The 18,809-nt window shown below is 41.0% G+C and overlaps 1 protein-coding gene across 4 annotated transcripts in view; it reads right to left on the bottom strand.

Annotated features, from left to right (window-relative positions):
* Positions 1-18,752, bottom strand: part of ttll5 (tubulin tyrosine ligase-like family, member 5) — a 50,112-nt gene extending 31,360 nt beyond the window's left edge. For all 4 annotated transcript variants that reach the window (XM_020085120.2, XM_069535325.1, XM_020085121.2 and 1 more), the window contains exons 1-14: positions 18,616-18,752; positions 18,073-18,220; positions 15,033-15,139; positions 14,852-14,934; positions 13,569-13,675; positions 13,154-13,284; positions 12,966-13,048; positions 11,582-11,651; positions 10,989-11,073; positions 9,102-9,203; positions 8,913-9,004; positions 8,576-8,683; positions 1,896-1,977; positions 1,480-1,541 (exon numbers count right to left, since the gene is read on the bottom strand). In XM_020085120.2, coding sequence (XP_019940679.2) covers positions 1,480-1,541; positions 1,896-1,977; positions 8,576-8,683; positions 8,913-9,004; positions 9,102-9,203; positions 10,989-11,073; positions 11,582-11,651; positions 12,966-13,048; positions 13,154-13,284; positions 13,569-13,675; positions 14,852-14,934; positions 15,033-15,139; positions 18,073-18,131 — 1,171 coding nt within the window. In that variant the 5' untranslated portion in view covers positions 18,132-18,220; positions 18,616-18,752. The remainder of the gene's footprint in view (positions 1-1,479; positions 1,542-1,895; positions 1,978-8,575; positions 8,684-8,912; positions 9,005-9,101; positions 9,204-10,988; positions 11,074-11,581; positions 11,652-12,965; positions 13,049-13,153; positions 13,285-13,568; positions 13,676-14,851; positions 14,935-15,032; positions 15,140-18,072; positions 18,221-18,615) is intronic.
* Positions 18,753-18,809: the final 57 nt, after the last annotated feature.

Below are 18,809 nucleotides of genomic sequence, written 5' to 3'. Positions count from 1 at the left end.
TTTGGAACACAACAGACGTGCTATGTTTTACACGCCATTGCTCATTTTCACCAGGCCCTCGCTAACGTCTCACTTCAAAGATAACTGGCAATTTATGAATCTGCTCTTTCATTAAATGAGCCTGAGGGGAGGGCGTCAAACTACGGCCTGGACTGTGCACGAGACATATGAGGGCATGCACGTACACACACACACACACACACGTAATAGCCATTTCTTTAATATCATTAGGCTGAGACCACAGATAGACCTCATGATTGAGTGCTGGTATAGATGGATTCCAGCAAATCAGTGGGCTCCATGATTCATGTGATTGGTAATCAGGATAAAGTAGAAGATTAAATTGAATGTGTAATATCTGTTTTTATAGTATTTATTAAATTTTAAGTGCATACTATTATGTGCAATATTCTTTTGTTTTCCTTTTGTCAGTTACTGCTTGCACTGTTCAGCTCCTAATTTCACAATTCATAGTTTGTTTCTTGTTAAAGACAATAAAGGCTTTTTGTTTTACAACATGAATACGTCATGCTCTCAGATCATATGCATATGCTTGTGTATGTTGTGGTGATCAGTTTATGAGATCCTTCTTGGTCTAAACTTACATTTCATAAAACACTGTAAATGCTTTTGTGCATGAGACTTGAGTGATTAAAAAGGGAGGAGGCATAACAGAGACGCATCTCTACGAATAAACAGTGTTCATCTCTGCCCCGGGGGTTGGCTTTTTTTTTTTTTTTTGTCCAAGCTAAAGATTGCTTTATTTATTTGACATGTAGGATCCGGTCTCAAAAGAGCTTAATGACTAAAAAACAACTTAAGCCTCTGTTGAAAATTGTGTCCCCGTATTATTTATAAAATTTAAAAAGAGTTTTATTCTCTCAACACCGCAGCTCCTATCATGAAGCCATACACCAATTTTCGGCACTTTGCCCTAACCCCGACAAGTGGAATGTGGGAAAAGATTAGGCGTTAAACAATAGACGACTGTCTCAATCAATGGAAACCTGTTGGAAACAGCCAACTAGTATCCACGCCTTCAAATAGAGACTGGCAAAAGAATTACAGCACAATTACACAACTTATCATTTTAAATTAGGTTCTTCAAAATGTTTATCTTAACAAAAATCATCGAGTGAGCCAATAAAACATTTGCTTCAAGATGTCAACCAAATCCAATGTGTGGCTTCATGTGGAGCTCAACTGTGGTGAACTTTGACTCGTGATATTTTTCTGCATTTGCACGTATGAAACCCTGCCCAAGATTTGGAATACATGGATAATAAATAGATGCTTCACTAATCCCAAGGGAAAATTTAGGAAGCTTGCTGGCCTGATGTTTACTTTGTTTCACCAGCATATAATTAACGTCTTAAACAATGAATTTATACAAATTAAATGTCTATCAAAGTGTCTTATCACTTTGGAAACTAGATCAAGTTGTATTTAGTTGTATTTATCTTTTAAGCACGTACTCACCCACAAGCGAAAACATGTCTGCAATCATGCTGGCCTTTATCTTCAGATCCAAGGGCGCATCGCTGTAAATAGATGGATTTCGGAAAAATGACACAAAGAAGCAAAAATTACAACTCGGTGCACAGGGAAGAACAAAATGAGTTGTAAGAGGATACAGATTTGTTGTGTGACCTTGACTAAACTGCTTAACTGACAAAAAATAAGCAACAATGAAACAACATTTTGGCTAAATCTGTTTTGAGTGCCATTTCCTTCAATGTGGCAACATTTTTCATTAACCACTTGCATATTAAGAAGAAAATGCAATAAAAAAGAAATGTTTTGTTTGTGTTGGTAGAGTGAAAAGAAACATGTTCAGCACGAAATACTCCGAAAACAACGAACTAAGTAATCAAATGTGAGACAGTGTCACTCACCAGGCCAGGGAGGGAGAGAGGTTCACCTCTAACAACCAGGGTTTGAGGTTGGAGTCAATGAGCACATCAAAACCATACAGCTCTGCAGAGGAAAACACAAAATGAATCAAAAGGCTTTCACCACAGACTGGGAAGTCAGCAGAGACAGAGAGAGAGAGAGGGGCAGAATTAGAAACCTCTCTGATCAGCTCACTGAAAATAAAGGATGAAGGGTATCACAGTCATGAGCCTTTCCAGAGTTTTATCATAGCCCCATTATGTGGCACTTGGCAACAAGGCCTTCTGTCTTTCTGCTACTCATTACACGCATGTTAAAGACCCAATCACTCACTAGAGAAACATTCACAAAAAGTCTGCTACTGAGGGATTGGCGCAATTGCATTAACTAACTACATACACATCTGTCATGAATTTTGCTTACGCAAGTTATATATATATATATATATATATATATATATATATATAGTCAATAATTTTCTCATGGCCAGAAAGGTTAAGCAGTTGACATGCTGTCACTATAGATTACCAAGAAGGACGGCACTCTAATGGCTACCAGGGAAAGCTGAGCCTCCATCATAAAGGTCATATCTTGTACAACTTTGTGAGATAAACATGAACTCTGGGACAATGACAATGTAAATGTGAGGGTGTGGGAAAAAAAATATATGTATATATTCCACTCCAGCGACAGGTGTGCGACACTAAGTGACACAATAGAAAGTCCTTAACAAAGTGTTTGTGAAGTTCCCTTCCTCACGTTCTCTCTTGTTTCATTGACTGATACATGACTCGCCATGTCTGAGTCTGCGTGTGAGCGCAGTGACAACCCTCATCCTGCTTCTGAGGAGTGTCACCCTAAAAGCCAGCGACCCGCCGGCCCCAGCAGCAGCAGCAGCCTGTAGGGAAACCACATTATTTTACAGGGATAGGGCAAAGCCCATATAGGAGCCAGAGGAAAAATCCTTCTAATGGCACTTCAAAAGAAACAGACTGTGTTGAGAATAGACCGGTGGGGGTGGGGGGGTGGCGGCTTGGGAGTTTCAAAGCTGCCATAACCAGCTCTGTTTGTTCTAGCATCTCAGGTCAATGCCAGTGTTAAGCACACAAAAGCCAGCATGACGGCAAGCAATGGCTTGATAATTGCACTCGGTTGAATGAAACAGACTGACTTAAAAGTTATTAGGCTGCTCATTACGTAGCATACGGTTAAAAATACATCAAGGCCGTTTAGAAAGTTAAGGACAGACAAAGTGTTAAGCAAACATGTACATAAAACACTGAAGGCAGAAGTCAGGTAAAAGTACTTCATCAGACATTGTTCAGCAGTTTTCCTTATTTTGGTCTAAATACAAAGGAAATACAGGAACTCTGTCTTCAGAAGGTTTTGTTTATTTTTCTTTTAAAAATGAAATGTATTCATACTTGTTTTAGGAATGCTTTTGCACATGTCACAACAAGTAACAGTGTAATAACATTTGAAAAAAATGTTTTAGAGGTGGTAGAGTTGGTAATTTGTTTCTGACACACGTTTTATCTTATTTCTTGAAATGTTCCAAAAGCCATCGATAAATAAAATTGTCCCGTTTCTGTGTCCCTCGCAGGACTGTAATAAACACAAGCAGTCACAGCATGGCATCTGTCACAAACCGACCTGCCTGCCTGTGTGCACCCTGCACGTGCTCTCACTGTGCAGGATCGGAGTGACATACACCACTGAAGCAGAGGCAATAGTCAGAAGTTAGCGAGCAAATCAAGGAAAAGTCGGCTTCTAGCAGATGTCAGGCAGTGCACGTTGATGTGTTTTGGGGATGTAGTTTTGACAAGAGGGCTGATGGGAAGGGGGTAAGATGTGAAGAAGTGTTGCCTACTCTTGTTGGCTTATCCAGGATCGCCAACCCTAGCTTTTACTGCAGGGATTACACCTTCAGGGGGCCAAAGATTGTAATGCCAATGTTCACAAACATTATTTACCTTCCACTACACTGCACACACTGGTTCTTTTATTTAAGCTTGTAAAGTTCCCTTAAACCACTTCTTCACTTGTGTTTTCATTATCTGTTTTTTTAAAAACTCCACAGAGAAAATCCTGTTCGCTGTAATTTCCACTGGGCTACTGTATATCAGATGGTTTAAGTGTTAACTTGGTGGTGCCATGAGGCCCAAATTGTTGTAACTGCAAGCTGTACTTTCATGAGGGAAATGAACAAAGTTTGTCATAAATCCCTGAGCCAAGAGCTGCCATCTTTAACCTCTTTAACTTATAAGGATGGGCTGGACCCCCACTGCTCCACAGCGCTCAGAGCGCTAAGATTTCATCCACACACACACACACAGACACACAGGAGAGATGGAGTGAGTGTGTGTGCCATAAAACATCATGCATTAGTCTTAGGGAACATGGCATTTGAATAAATGGGTCTGAGCCTGCAGTGCTCCATCAGTGGCACCACAACAACAGGGGAAAATGGGGGAGGGAGGTGTTACACCACCTCGCCAGCCCCCGACATGCAGACTCCATGTGCCGCACATTTTCCCCCAATTAGGAGCAGACGCCGCTTCTGCCCTCATAAGCCCGCCGAGCCACTCGCTGCTAGACACGTTTGTTCTGTGGCTCGACCGCTGCCGAGGGGGGAGAGCTGTTAAGTGTGCCCGCAGAGAGCCCACAACAAGCATCACAGACAAGGAGAGGGGAGGCAGCGAACATGCACATCACACCCATTAAAAGAGGGAGGGAGGGAGAGAGAGACACTGTGACAGAGAAAAAGGGATGATGAAGAACTTTTTTTAATCATTGGATGGGCGCTGCTGGAAACTTCACCACAAGAGACAAACGCCCAAAGACAATAATCTCCCCACCCTGGCCATGCAGCCTGTTGGCCCTGCAACAACAGCGACATAAAGTATAGCCTTCATGTGTGTTTACTTCACAGACGAGGACAATTGAATTTCTCTTGCATCATTCTGAGAGGAATTACTGCTGATGAGCCGTCTCGCAGCATCATGAAAACACTGAGGATATCAAGTTAAATGAATACAGTTTACACTATATAGCCTTAATATGATGGTGGGACCCCCTTTATTCATCGCTCCTCAAAAAGACCTAGCTAAGCAGCAGCCACACTGTCATCATCGGGACGCACACACGCTGCTGCGCTGCAGAGAAGTGTGTGGGAGTTTCAGATAAATGTAAAACAGGGAGAGTGGTTCACAGACGGGGGATCCAACCACACTCAGCACTTAATGAGGGACATTCAGTGGAACACAGGACCAGTAAGTGGAATGTTTTGTGTGTAATAAAATAGGCCTTTGGCTTGGCTAATCAGATCTTAGTCAAAACATCTCGTAATCAGCATCCCTCAGCAAAAAAGACTGTCCATTAATCACACAGCGGCGGTAAGGAGCTGCATGGGTGGCATTTTCTCTCCACAGACACACACACTCATAGTTCTTACTGATGCAAAATGAAAAATCTGATGTTTTTATTTCTTCCCACATGAGACATTACAGAGCTATAAAAAGATTTTTTTGTTACTGCGCGCCTATTTAGATACACGGTGCAATTTGAGCAATAGGAAGAAATCCCATTTGAAAACAATAAACATTGTATTAAAGTCATTAATAGACATTAAAATGGCAGGGAACAATTTGCAGTAAATTAAGATTATAATGTGTTTTATGGTCTCGCGTGGCTCCCGTCCAGACAAACTAGAGACTGCATAAAACCCTATGAACAATGGCTGCTTTTATGAAGCCCCATTCACTGACCCAACACACAATTCGCTGCCCTGCATTCTGACGCATTACCTGTTTACTAATACAGGCAGCTGTTCTGGTCCAGGATGAAAGCTGAGTGTACTGAAAGCTGCGCTGAGCGAAAGTGAGGATAAGTACAAGGGGGAGGAATCTTGACAAGGGCTGAGCGAACATGACTCCTTGGTGGTTTGGGTGGGTTTTATTTAACAGACAAGTAAAAGCCCACAGACGCACTCGACCAAACTCCTTGAAGCTTAGACAGACCTGTGTGTTTGTAAAACCCTCGCTGCACACTGGTTCCTGCATGTCTCTGTATTCATATAATCCATACATACTCACACGCACAGCCAGTTTGCATGCAACATGATCGCACTGGGATCGCCGCAGAAAGGAGAGGATGAGGGTGGTCCTGTGGAACCGTCAGTGTCTATCTTTGGAAACCTAATCCTGTAGACAGACTCCGAATGCTGTAATTAAGTCGCTCTGGGCGATTCTGAAGACAACAAAATGACATTAAATTCAATAGCAAACTGATACGGCTGAAGTGAGATAATGGGCATGTTCGCAGCAGACCACAGTGTATTATGTATCTTAGTCAAAGGTGTGGGACCTAATTGCTTTTGTACTCCACAATTACATTGGTGCGGTGTCTATGTCTATACACGTCTGTATAGGCTTACATGTGCAAAGGTCGACAGGTTCTACACAGATCACTCAACACAGATGTAAACACCTTTGAAGCCACAAGTTATTAATTTGTTGTTAACTGAGCCTCATTATCCTATACGCTGTAAAAGGTAATACCTATGATTACTTAGTGCGCATTAGTGCTCTTTACCTATTTCTCACTATTCAGTAGATTTTACTCAGTGAATATGAATGATGTACTTGGTTTGCGTGAGAGACAAAAATCTAACTGGACTTGTGTTCTTGGAGTGATTGAGAGCTCAGTGGTGCATATGTGTGAGAGAACTGCATTGAATGCACACAGCTACAGCTGAAACTTTGAGGTCTGGTTGCATGGATGTTAAAAACTTTATGGGTGACAGCACAAACATGCAAGAGGGAGAGATCAAGTGAGCATGAGGCAAATAGCAATGCACTCAGCTCTACAGGAACTGAAAGAGAAATATTACTAGAGATTGCTTACGTTATTTTGAGAAGTGGATTTTTTGGGGGCATTATAAAACTGTGGAAGGACAAATATGGCTTGTAGCATGTTGGGGGTTAATGGGCGTCATCTCACTGCATGCTCTGAGACAATTATCTAGACATAAGTTTAGTTGTGTTCTAAGACATTATAGATGTTACTTGTAGTAGAATTCCAGTTCTTTTCATTCTGGTAGTTACAGTTGCAATTAAAAATGATTCATTTTCCATTAAGCTATCTGCACAGTTAATCTTCCACACACCTATTCTGGGCGTCTATTATCTGTAGTGCTTAGCCTTTTGAGGAACTGTGCCAATCCCTAATTTCATTGACAAGAACTAGAGAACGTAAGGTCAACTTGTCAAAATTTTGCAGTGCAAAGTGAATAGGAATAATTTCAGTCACACTGACAAACCGTGGCTGCCTACAGATCTGCACATGACAAGCCAAAATCCTTTTTTCAACTAAATAGATGATGGATGAGTGTGTAAATTCTTATTTTATCACTAAATTGCAGTTGGGCGTACTTGTGATTGGGATATGGGGATGTGTATAAACATGTTATCTGATACACAGGCATACCGAGTGTAAGAATGAATGAGAATATGAGCAAACTTGTTTTTCATTTCCTATTTTTCACTCTCTTTCTCAAAGATATGTGTCAGCTGGTTGTTTACTTATATCCCTCAGGTGTTGTGTTCACAGCCAGGTTGAGACTTGGTAAACCACATGTTCCTCTACATACCTGCATGGTCAACATTCATACCCTGGGTAAATGTGGTTTGTCAACGTAGCAGTGTTGCTCATATGCAGATAGCATCTTTTAGCAGGCGACAATCTCGTGGTGTGAGTCTGTGCCGCTACATGCCCATTACAGTCCAAACAACCACCAATCGGGGGGTTGGGGGGGTATTATGTCTACAGCAGCCTGTCACAACTGTAAAAGCCCTTTATTTTTACTCACATTTGGGAGGTGAAAAAGAGTGTGAGCGGGGGGTTAATAAACAAATAGACAGCGAGAGAAAAGGGCAAAAAAGAAAAGTGAAAAAGAGACAGTGGTGCCGAGGGAGGCTCGGCCAACGCGCTCGCTTTCAACCCCCAAATCTCAGAGAGACTGCCAGACGCAGAGAAAGAGCGCAGACAATTAGTGCCAACACTAACATGGATAATGGCTCCAAAATGGAGTTCACACAAGCCCGCTGCTCAGCGGGAGGAGCCAAGAAAAGAGTCAGCCTAAATCAGGGAGACCTGAGTAGAAACAGTGGAGAGGAAGCGAATTCCTGCTTCAGGCAGCAGGCCCTCGGTGCCCGGGCAGCACAGTCAGAGGGCAGCAACGTACAGGAAGACTCCACGCTGAGAAATGACTGTCTACAGCTTCAGCATGGCTCAGTGGAGTAATAGTTTGGAGGAACTGCTGAACAATGAATCTGAAACCGAAAGGAAATGCAAGGGGTGTGGTGGTGTGTATGACTTAGTGTGTGTATGTGTGTGTCTGTGTGTGTGTGTGTGTCTGTGTGTGTGTGTGTGTGTGTGTCTGTGTGTGTGTGTGTGTGTGTGTGTGTGTGTATCTACACTGTGAGAAAAAAAAGATAGAATTTGTCCGGAGATTGGATTTCATTGAAAAGGAAATTCTTGTGAAGCTGCAGATCTCAAGAGTTTAATTTCGTTGTCTCGAACAGCTTGTTTTCCATAACCGACTTGACTGAGGTTCATGCTCGTTTTTATTGGATTATATTGTTTTTTTAAGATTTTAAGAAGAATAAGGAAAAATGATTACCAAAGCAGTTGAACTTGTGGGGAACAAACATCTTGCAGGCGTTGGCTATGTGTAGCTCAGCACTCAGAAGGGCTTTGATGATGAGGTCCTCCACCTGTCTCATCAGCACTGAAACAGACAATAAGGAGGAACATAAGACATATGCAGGGGTTAAAAGTACAGTTTTTGTATACACTGCAAAAATGGTATGGTTTCAATTCTTTGATATAGACAGACTTTGATTGATTAAGTCAAACAAGGGTTGAGGAGTACAACTACAAACTGAGTAAATCATATATATGTCCATCATATTGCTCTGATATTAAAACCACAAGTAGGAGATGAAGGTTTGACTCACATGTGGTGTCCTTCCCCTCCTGCCTCAAATACCTCAACACTGCACTCATACTCCACTTGTTCCCATAATCCTCAACTTCAGGGTCATCGCAACTGAAAAGGACGAAAAGCACTTTGTCATAATGAACAGATGAATCACTCTGGCTTCCACATTCATGTTCAGTGTGCGTTGATCATTGACGAGGCCTACCTGACATAATCGCTGCTCTTTTTGTTCACGCTGTAGTTAGTGAGATGCATGAATGTGTTTTTAATGTTCTTTGAAGTCCGGTCATACTTTACTGTGGCAAACCTGCACAAAGACAAAGAAAAATAACTGTAACCAGTTTCACTACATAGCCACATGCCATAGTGACTATATTCACCAGGCTGACACTTGACTGAATAAGGGCACTTTGGCAGAGATTACTTTCTGGCAGTGTTTAAGAGGAGTGGATGCCACATGTGCAGTAATGAGAATTCCTTGGCACGCAGCGTGTACCTGAATACCAACACAACCCTGCAGGAATGTCAGGAGATAAAAGTGATATTCAGGATTTGGCCGTGATTTATTGTTGCCAGTTGATAATCAAGCCAGGGCAGTGGCCCTCCGACTCCAGCACATACCTCCGCCTCAGAGCGAAGTGAGGAGCCAGTCGTTCGATAAATCACATGCCCTCGTGCTGACTTACCTGTGTCTGATCAAAGTCTGTACTTGGGATTAATACGTTTGCTTCACATAACTACATCTAAACAATACATGTTATACTTTTACACAAAGCAATCATGAGATGTGATGACACAATCTGTGAGAGTTGATGAGCACATCATACAGCTGGAACAATAGAGTGCTTTGTTTCAAAAGTCTCAACCACAAATACTCTGCATGGTGCAGCTAGTCAGGAAAGTTAAGGCTGCCCTCTTCTGGACACTGAAGGAGTGACAATGTTTGTGTCTCATTAGGTTCATGAAGGATCTCTGAGCAATCAGCCAGGGTCTGTTAAAAGCATGTGCAGTCACAAGCTCAGTGACTCATAATAAATAACAGTTGAGTTCCTTAACTGATCGCACTGCACTTAAAATACAAGGAAAAATATGTTTGTGTGTTTTTCCCAACACTCAATTTTCTTTATTAAAACTTAAAATGTTGCTTGACCCAACACCTCACCTCCAAAATGAAATTACACTTGTGAAGCAAAATCAGGTAATTCTCCGATGAGACAGGCAAAACATATTTCGCAACATAAATGTCACTCCTAATACTGGAACATAACTCTGCCAAGGCCAACCTACTACTTATGAAACCACATTTAAATTCACTAGATCCTGATTTGTATTTGAATCTGCACCAAGTTGAACACACTAATAAGTATCAGCCCCCTAAAAAAGCCATGTCATGAAGATAAATTAATTGTCTTCTGAAAAATCAAGGGGAATGATGTAAAACCTCCAGATCTGTCCCCAAATTGAATTTATTTGCTGATCCATATTGCATCCTTCCACCAAGTTTTGTGGAAATCTGTCCAGTATTTTTTATTAAATTCGGCCAGACAGATAAACAAATGCAGATGAAAACTTAACTTCCTTGGGGTAACAGAGATCTACAATCAGGATCTTCAAGTCTTGAGAATCAAACTACAATGTGTGGTTTTGGAAAAAAAGAGTCCATTTTATTTTTACCATTTGTTGCGCAGATAAAAAATCATTGACTATATGTGCACATAAATTTCACTATATATGTAGAAATCCATTTAATGGACATATAAAGTTTACTGCACTCTTAGCCTGCCACATCATCCTCACAGCTCCCCCACACCTCATGATGCACTCTGCTGCAGTTCAACTGGGAATGACTGCATGACTCATCCCTGGAAGAACTTTATACATGACTTTATATAAAACAGGTAAATGGACAAAATGTGCTGCAAATACAAAGCTGAAATAACAACTCGATCACTGAATGTATTCAGTAACAGCAGTGTGACAATAGTTTATAAGGAGCTTTCATTTCTTTTGATGAATCTACTTTTGTCATGACTTTTCAAAATGTCTTGTAACTGTCTGTTAAATGCTGATGGAGGAGTCCATGTGCACTCACCTCGCTAGGCCTTCCTCATACACATAGATGATGAGTGGATCGTATGATGTCACCAGCACGTATAACCGAACGTCAAACTTGAACTCTGAAAAGAAAAGAAAAACAGATTCTTTTGATTCAAATCTGCCAAAATGTGCAATATGTAACTTTGGCCACTAGGGGTCTCTCAATCAGTAATAACAATAACAAAGACCTATTTTGATGATAAAGCAGTGTGGGATCATGGGAGTTCTTGTCCTCACCAGCACTGCCAATTAAAATCTACATGAATATACTGGAGAGTATCATGTTGTATTGAATTTATTCACGTTACGTAGCAAACGGCTAATGATTAATCATGATCTATTCCGACAGCTGACGGGCTAACTGGCAAGTGGTGTGTTTTTTTATTTATTGTTGGCCCTGGAAGTTAAAGCAGAGACGATCAAAGTCACGAGTAAAGCGGATATGATGGACTTAAAAGGCGACGAACATGAAACATTCCATTACCTCTGGGTTTGAACATTGATGGAAACATTGTTTTTTAGACATTTTAATGAAGAACTGGTACATACTATGTCTTTAAATATTAGGGATAGTGTGTTTCAACTCACCATCTATTGTTAGCGTGTTGTTAATATAACGAGACACCAAGATGTTTTCATCCATGGAGATTTGATTTGGCTGTAGATGACAGAGCAGAACACATTAAAATATAATGAGGCAAACAAAGAAGAAAAGTATTTTACAATAATGATGTAACAGGGTTAAAGCTACAAGTGCTATAAGTTTATAAATACACAGCTGATGTTGCATAGTGAATTCCAAACAGCTGATATAAGTGCTGTTAACCAGGAACATCTAAGCATAATGAGATGGAGAGAAGTTGGAGAGTGTGATGACACTGGCCATAGCAGGTCAACCTTAAATAACATCAGCCTGTAAAAACACAATCTGGTGGTGGGAGATGGGTCATTTATGAGGTTGAAATGTGTTGCAGGTGGCGGAGTTGAGAGGAGATGGGAGAGGGGGAGAGGGGGGAGATGGGGTGAGTAACCTCAAAGCTGGCTACAGTTCAGAGGAAAAACCCAAACTTAAAAAAAGAAAGGACGTATTTCTTTTTTCTCTCCAAATATCACTCTGACATTCTTTCCACTGTTTCATAAAAAAAAGGCCTGAGAAGAAGAGGAGTCGTGCACGTGTTTTCCAACAGTGAGAACCTTGTTGGACGACTGTGATTTACTCCACCAAGCTTATTAATGGCTGGAAAAAGTGGTTGATAGCTTCTTTTTTTTTTTTTCAAAGACAGCTGTATCTGTAGATCCCCCCTCTGCCCCCTCCCCCACCTCACATCTGGCCAACCTGCTGTTTCAGTTCACACAGTCATTTTTAAAGTCAGTATGTTTACATTAAAGTCCCACTATTCACCATTAGTGTGGATCTGTGCTTACGTGGGAACTTAAAGGAACTTAGAGCAGAAGTGTTGTTATTGAATTCACATAAAGATTTGCTGTTCCCTGTGATTCCAATCTACAGTATGCTAACCTAAGATAACGGTTCACACCAAACTCTAATGGGTTTAATTTGGTTGACAACCTTAATCTGAAATAAGGACGACATTTCAGAGATCTTTGACATAAAGTTAAATACAGTTTCACAAGGTCAGTTTACTTGTTTGCTTTTTGAAGAGCTTTCAGCCATATTGTTTGGCTTGCATCAAGACACGCGGGCTGAAGGATAAAGGATGAAGCGAATAAGATGTGGCGGTAAATTCTGAAATAGGTTGTTATTTTTTATCATTTAGGACCATTTTCAAGCAAAGATTCTCTAAATCCAGCTTCAGAATATCTGTGGGTTTTCAGACTGATGATCACGATTTAGCTTCAGTGGAACTTTCATCTCCTCAGAAAAAAAAACCCCCACAGCACACCACCTGCGATGAGATCACAAACAGACTGAGAACCATTGTATTAAAGAGTGATAACTTAAATCACTCACATTGCTGACCAGGTAGATGCCTCGCCCTCTTGAAGATGCTACTGGTTTAATAATCCATGGGCCCTTATCCTTGGCAAAACAATCTGAGATTTAGGCAGAGAGATTCAAAGTGATTTAGAGTCTAAATGTAAACATATCATAAACAAAGCTGTGCTTCAAGCAGCAGGGTGAGTTGGGAGGTGTCTTACTGCAGAACTCCTGGTACTCTGAGGGAAGCACAAAGGTCTGAGGAACGATGTGGAAGTTTTTGAAGCCGTGAGTCTGCTGCATTCGCTGGATGTTTTTATAGAGACGGTCTTTTCGCGTCAATTCGTATGACCTGGAAAAAGGCAGAGGTTCCAGTTTAAAAATGCTCCAGTGCTTCAGTCACTGACAGGAAAAAAACTACATGAATACTCAGTTGCAGAACGCCCTCTGCCTGACAGCATGATTCATTTCATGTTTGAGGGAGGCACAGGTCCAAACTAAATGCACTTTGCAGTGGAGGCCAACAAACACATTGCCTGAACTGGAGGGCTTAAAATGGCTCAGTGGTGTTATTTATAACACAGAAAACAGTGGCAATACACTCCCTCACTCACTCCCTCACTCAGAGTGTTATACCTGGGAAAGTGGTTGACCCTCTGGAAGTCTTGAAGGCTGCGGAGTATGTAAGGCTTGAGGTGAGACCCTGTCCACATGAGGTTAAAGTCATTGCAGTTTGGGTGAACCTGAAAAAGATGGAAAAGATCATTAAGATATACATTTCTATATTTATCATGTGAGTGTAAAACCTCGAGGTTCAAATCCCACTTTGTTGGGGGCTGTTTTCTCCAGGTACTCCGGTTTCCTCTAACAGTCCAAAGACATGCAGTTTGGGGTTAGGTTAATTGGAGACTCAGAATTGTCCATATAGGTGTGAATGTGTCTGAGAATGGTTGTTTGTCGCTTTATGTTCGCCGTGTGATACGCTGGCAACCTGTCCAGGCCAGGGTGTACCCCACCTCTCTCCAGCTCCCCACACGACCCTCAAAGAACAAGCTGTAAAATGGTAAATACAATATAATAGTCTGTATTTATATGGTGCTATTCTAGTCTTGATGGCCATTCAAAGTACTTTACAGTGCAGATTTTGCCATTCACACAGACATACTCATACAGTACATCTATGAGCAGCAATTGAATGGGGGAAACCGGGATTAATTCACAAATCTTTTGGATAGTGGACGACTCGCTCTACCTCCTGAGCGAGCCATGGATGGATGGATGGACAAACGGAGCTCTGTCAGTTTCCAGTCACCAACAGCAGTTTTATATTCTCATGTCCATCACATACAGCTCAGGAAGCTCAAATCTAAGAAGCAGATCACACTCTACCACTAACCTGGAAAAAACACAGCCCTATTATTTAGACTTTTTTTCTCGAACAGACATCCAACGCCATCATGTAACGTTATCTCTTTTGTATTGTTTTGTTTTATTTCAACAATTCGTTACAGGGGACAGGACTCACATGACCATTCATTCAGCGTCGTGGGGGGAGGCAGATGTTTGCAATAAAGGCTTGTTAAAGTTTGGCTCTGCTGAGGCTGCGGTAAACACTCGTCAGCGTTTGATGATGAGTTAGTGGGAGTCAAGATGTATCAAAATGAAATAAAAAGGGAATTAATAGTTACTGCTTGGAGAGAGCAGTAATTGGGACTATGTTCCCTCGTGAAAACAGGATTAATGCTCCTGAGGTCGATTTGTTTTTCCAGGGTTACATTCCCGGGCTTTGACAACAGAATTATCAGACAAAAGAAAGTTAAAAAAAAAAGCAGCCCAACTATCCCTTATCAGAGCAGAGTATGTTTTGATAAGATTTAGGTTAATATTTTTAATTTGCATGATTCAGTGAAGAACATTACCTCACGGAATCCATGATTGGTGAGTAGTCCACGCACCAGGCGGCTCTCGGTGCGCACGATCTTGAAGGCCAAGTTGTACCGCTCTAAGGAGATAAATCACATTTGAAACAATAAAATATACTTAGAATCAAACAAATTGAAATCTACAATGTTTAGTTCGATTCTACTAATTTTTGTTTACCTCCAACAGAGCAGATGGTCCCATCTTTTGAAACAACAGCTTCAGGGAAAAACAACAGTACTGGGATGGTTTTGCTAAGGCCACTCCATGCGATGCAAGGCAGGTCACTATTGGACAAACAATAAAATTAAAAGCAGAACAATAACTTATAATAGTAACAATAATAATAACTATCTAAACAATCAAAGTTTAAATTATCTGTATAAATACACAGCACACACATTCTCTTTAACAATCCCATGAAGGTGCTCCCCAGGTTTCATTTCCCTGCCCATAATCTTGGCCGTTCATTCCCTGATGATGGTGATCTTCTCTATAGGGGCAGCTTACCTAATGCTGCAGGAATGTATCCTGACACGGTGTTTATTTCAGCCGGGCAGATAAAGACAGAACCACACACAAGTTTCGGGAGGTGCCGGGCAATAACAAACCTGTGCACTGACAAACACCCTTGTAAAACTTCGGACTATCTGATGGTACCAGACACAGCCTGCTTACAGCGAGAAATAAGATAAGGTAGCACGATGATGGAGCAGACCTCAATCAGGCACAGTGGGTCTCGATAAGGAGGGAGGCATGTAAATAATCGCTGCTCCCCGCTTATATATCCAGGCGTGTCGGACAATACGGCAGATATCTGTTCCACTGCGGTGGCTTGACTGCACGCCCTTATTTTGATAGTATTTCACAACATTGTTTATTTTGAACATAAACCACCGTCAAGACGATTGAGATGCTACACGAACAAGATGCGATGATCTCGATCCACAGCTAATATTGCTACAACCACTGTTTCAGCAAAGTCTGGTCTTCTGAGTTACAAACAATAAGTGAAATATGCAGGTGAAGTCATACTTTTTAAACAATAATGATCTTAACCCTACCAAAGTGATGGTTGCTAAGCCTTTATTATTACTATACTACTAGTAATTTACTATAATAATACATTATTAAATGTCCTTTTTGTTGTACTATTTAGCATTTATCGTTTTTGTTGGTGTTTTGTTCATTTTATGTAATGTGTCAGTATTTTATTTCATTAAGTTAATTTCTTTTTATCTTTGTAAAGCACTTTTTAACTTTATATTGAAATAGAATAGAATAGAATATTTACCGCTGCCAAGGTGGTAATGTTGAGGAACCCATTACATTTTGTAGCAGATCTGGATCAGGGGCAGATGCTGGAATCTTTGCTTCCCTTTCTTTAACAGTTTGTATAATTTGATTGTTTACATTGTATTGTGCACATTGACAGATGTGAGTCATTCTGTTTCATGTTTTTCAAACACAATAAAAAGCTGAGTTTAAAGAAACATTAAATGTTTTCTGAATAGTGTGTAGTCTTGTGCCATGTTTCCTCCTGCATGCACCATCTTGAGTTTGTCTTTATGTCTGTTATGTTCCTCTTGCCTGTAATATAATACTTTGTTGTCCTTCAGTGCATTATTTAGCGTTACCTGTTGTCATAGCAGAAGTTAGTGTGTGTTCATATTGGGAAAGCGTTTAAAATCTCCAATAAAACTACCCCCATACAAAAATCTGAGTTATTATTGTAATGTAAGATTTTTTTTGATCATCACACGTCTTAATAATAATTACAGTGTTCAGTAAATGCAGCACTGGTCACTAAGAGGTTAAACACTAATACCAAGCAATCCAGACTAATGCAGGACATGGAAATTAGCCTAAAAGCAGGCGCAGTGTCTCTAAGGTATGACTAAGTATAGCTTAAGAGGGACTTAGCTGGCCCAGGCAAGATGACAAAGAACTGTCGACAACCCTGAGCTAAGACAAGATGGTCTTCTCTCTCATTCAGTTTAAAGTTGATCAATTATGCAGACAGAAAAGTTACCTGAGGCTTTTCATTTTGTCTTAATGTATCTTGGCATAAATGATTGAACAAGGCTCAGGACGTAATCCTGCAAGGATTAGATTACACATTCCATAAACTACAGCAGGTTACAATGAAAGAAACCAAAATGAAAATGTTTTTGCTCCTCCATGTCGTCTCAGTATCTGAGATAAATCTCAGGAAGTGGTGCATCAGAAGGATCAGTGGGATAAGAACCTAACTGATACTAAATGAAACCTGCTTAATTCAGACAGTGGAGCTCCATAGCTATTAACTGCCTATATTATGAAAGCAGGGTGCAGTAGAGCGCATACATCCACCAAGGTTCAAAAGTCCCCTTAAATTCAATCAAGCTGCACACACATAGATACCAGTTCCCTTAATGTGCTTGGGGTTTTTTTCATCAAGACCCATGAATTATTCTATTATTCCGATGGGTTGTCCCTTGACCCACAATTCCACATCCTTCCACCAAGTTTTGTGGAAATCTCTTCAGTTGTTTGTGTGTAATCTTGCTTATAAGCAAACAAACCAACCAACAATCAAACAGAGATGGTTAAAAACATAACCTCCTTAGTAATAGAGGTAATACAACAATTTTCCTGAAAATGTTTTAAAGGATGGTACATCCTGATGATACCATCAGTGTTGTCAGGTTTCAAACCTCTGAATGAACCACATCTCCATATTTTCAAGCCATTCTAACGGGAAAAATATCATTATTGTAGAAATGTACATATTTTATAATATAATAATCAAATAATTGATGTTTCAGGAAATGGCAATTGCTGAATTGTGCTGAAGTGACTCGGCCCAGCGATATGGCCAAAAATCATCATAATAAATATTATTTTATCAAAATGTAAAGACTGATTTTTGCTCATGAGTTATAAGGTTGTAGTTTTAAATGCTTTAAATGGATAGAGGAAGATCAATTATGTGATATATAATATATAATCCAGGATTTATTAAACTTTGGCTATACTGTTACATTGCCTTGATTGCTGTTATGGATTTAATGCCCAGTCTTGGTGCTGTGAAATCAAAACATGACAGAATGACCACAGAGTAGGTGCTTTTCTCATTTATCTTCAAGGTGACGGATGCTGTGGCGTGTGCGACCCGCTGAGCTTTACCAGCACAAGCCACACAGTCCCCTTAATGTGATTCTGCAAAACTTGTTCTTACTCTCGCTCGTCTTCCGAGGAGGATTCAGAGTCCTCTTTATCCCGGACCACAGCAGGCATCTTCACGGGAGGAGAAGCGCACGAGCTGCCCGGTGGAATCTGGCAGGGATCAGGTGTCCAGGTTTACGCATGGCCCCTGAGACCTCCAGCTGCAAATCAAACACACCGGTCAGAGAAACGTGTCAGCTCATATAAACACCAGCCTCGTGAAAGACAGATAACAACCATGTTATTACGGTTCGCTGGAGAAACCTGCCACACTGGTGCAGTCCCCCAGCAGCTGTACAGTTAGCACACAGTTAGCTGAGAACATCTGCTTTGTGTCTCTACAGTGAACTTATCTGTTTGTACCTCACAACAGACACGAGACGTTAAGACCCAAACCCACGCAGACAGTCCCACAAACGTTAGCTAAATAAAGACTACGGTTTCTGACATGCTCCATTAAACATGGGCAGCTATCGAGTTAACTTCCGCTGAGTCCAAGGACTATGAAATACACGTTTTAGTGACGCCATGTGAATAAACACCAATGTGAACTTGCCTTTTATTTCGGAGGAGCGTGCTAACAGCTAGCTAGCTAAGTCTCACCAGGGCCACCTGATCATCGCGGTTAATCTTCCTGGTAACTACAACAACTGAGTAGCAACAGAGCGACGCGCATGCGCACTGGCTGAACGACGTTTGTGTGTCCGCTTGACCCAAAGTTTGCGCTGCACCCTCCCACTGTGGGAACAC

Source organism: Paralichthys olivaceus, chromosome 12 (assembly GCF_024713975.1).
Source record: "Paralichthys olivaceus isolate ysfri-2021 chromosome 12, ASM2471397v2, whole genome shotgun sequence".
NCBI classification, from domain to species: Eukaryota; Metazoa; Chordata; class Actinopteri; order Pleuronectiformes; family Paralichthyidae; genus Paralichthys; species Paralichthys olivaceus.
This window is presented reverse-complemented; position numbering and strand designations above follow the sequence as displayed.